The sequence below is a fragment of the Halyomorpha halys genome, unplaced genomic scaffold, assembly GCF_000696795.3.
Source record: "Halyomorpha halys isolate HHAL.00 unplaced genomic scaffold, Hhal_1.1 Scaffold122.1, whole genome shotgun sequence".
Lineage (NCBI taxonomy): Eukaryota > Metazoa > Arthropoda > Insecta > Hemiptera > Pentatomidae > Halyomorpha > Halyomorpha halys.
In genome coordinates, this window is record NW_027116215.1 from 194772 (window position 1) to 196004 (window position 1233).

Below are 1233 nucleotides of genomic sequence, written 5' to 3' on the forward strand. Positions count from 1 at the left end.
GGCTATCCTTATCTTGTGCCGGCTATGGCTATCCTTATCTTGTGCCGGCTATGGCTATCCTTATCTTGTGCCGGCTATGGCTATCCTTATCTTGTACATGTTTGAGGATATTTTTATATTTTAGGATATTAGACAAACATCATATGCATGGTATATTGCTCAGTACTTTCTTTTCTACGTTTTGGCTCAATCTCACCATCTATAGCTCCTCTATCCATGGTCAATACATAGAGCTGTTGATGGCTAGCTTTATAAAAAAATTGAATGCAAACTGACAATCTAGATGCTCTCCTAGACCTTACTGATAAATATCTATGATGACAAGAATAAGTATGCCTGAGGAAGATGTTTATATATTATTTCACCTTCTCAGAAAGTATCATTTATTCCTATCAATGGAACATAAGGACAATTGATTATTCCTTATAGTAGTTATTCAATTTAAGACATACTCTTCTTGAAGAATGTAACTATACCAAGTATTTCTAGAATGTGACACTGTTCTTGAAGAATGCGCTTATACCTAGCAGTTCTAGAGCGTGATACTGTTCTTGAAAATGTTCCTTTAGCCATTGCCTTCCTTTTCAGTTACAATGATCATATAAGAGAGAACTGATTGTTAAGAAAGCCTGTAGATAACATGTTTTTGCTAACATTGTTCATGCTCCACCCAGCGGAATTATGGATCAGTCAATGAGTGTGTAAAAAAATAACTAATTGAATATTTTCTAATTGTTATTAATTTCTTATTATTATGATTGTCATGTCTTCTTATTTATTACTGTAAATGCGTACCAAAAGAAAGACCACCAGCACCAACCAAGAATATGAGTGCTAATGCTAGCCCGATACTTCCAACAAAGACATGTCCATATATTAAGTATAGTATGACCATGGCACTGAAGGTCTGGAAGATGAACATTACCATGGTCACTATCGAATGACCAGTGAGGAGCTCCAAGATAGACATTCCTAATTCAAAATAAAATTAATTATTTAAAGCTGCATTGGTTGTATTAATCAACTTTTATAGAATTAGAAAAATAACAAAGCATTTAGTAGGTGTAAATTATCAGCAATATAATCATCAAGTCCTCAATAAATCATTTAGGAGCTCATGAGGTCAGTATTCATCAAGTCCTCAATAAATCATTTAGTAGTTTTTCATGTTAGTAGTCACCAATCCTCAATAAATCATTTAGTAGTTTTTCATGTTAGTAGTCACCAATCCTC

At 33.7% G+C, this 1233-nt stretch overlaps 1 protein-coding gene across 3 annotated transcripts in view; it reads right to left on the reverse strand.

Moving 5' to 3' along the window:
- The window catches only part of LOC106678086 (ABC transporter G family member 23), a 31450-nt gene that overhangs the window by 6665 nt on the left and 23552 nt on the right, over positions 1 to 1233 (reverse strand). For all 3 annotated transcript variants that reach the window (XM_067053045.1, XM_067053047.1, XM_067053046.1), the window contains one exon: positions 796 to 972. In XM_067053045.1, the coding sequence (XP_066909146.1) occupies positions 796 to 972 (177 nt within the window). The remainder of the gene's footprint in view (positions 1 to 795; positions 973 to 1233) is intronic.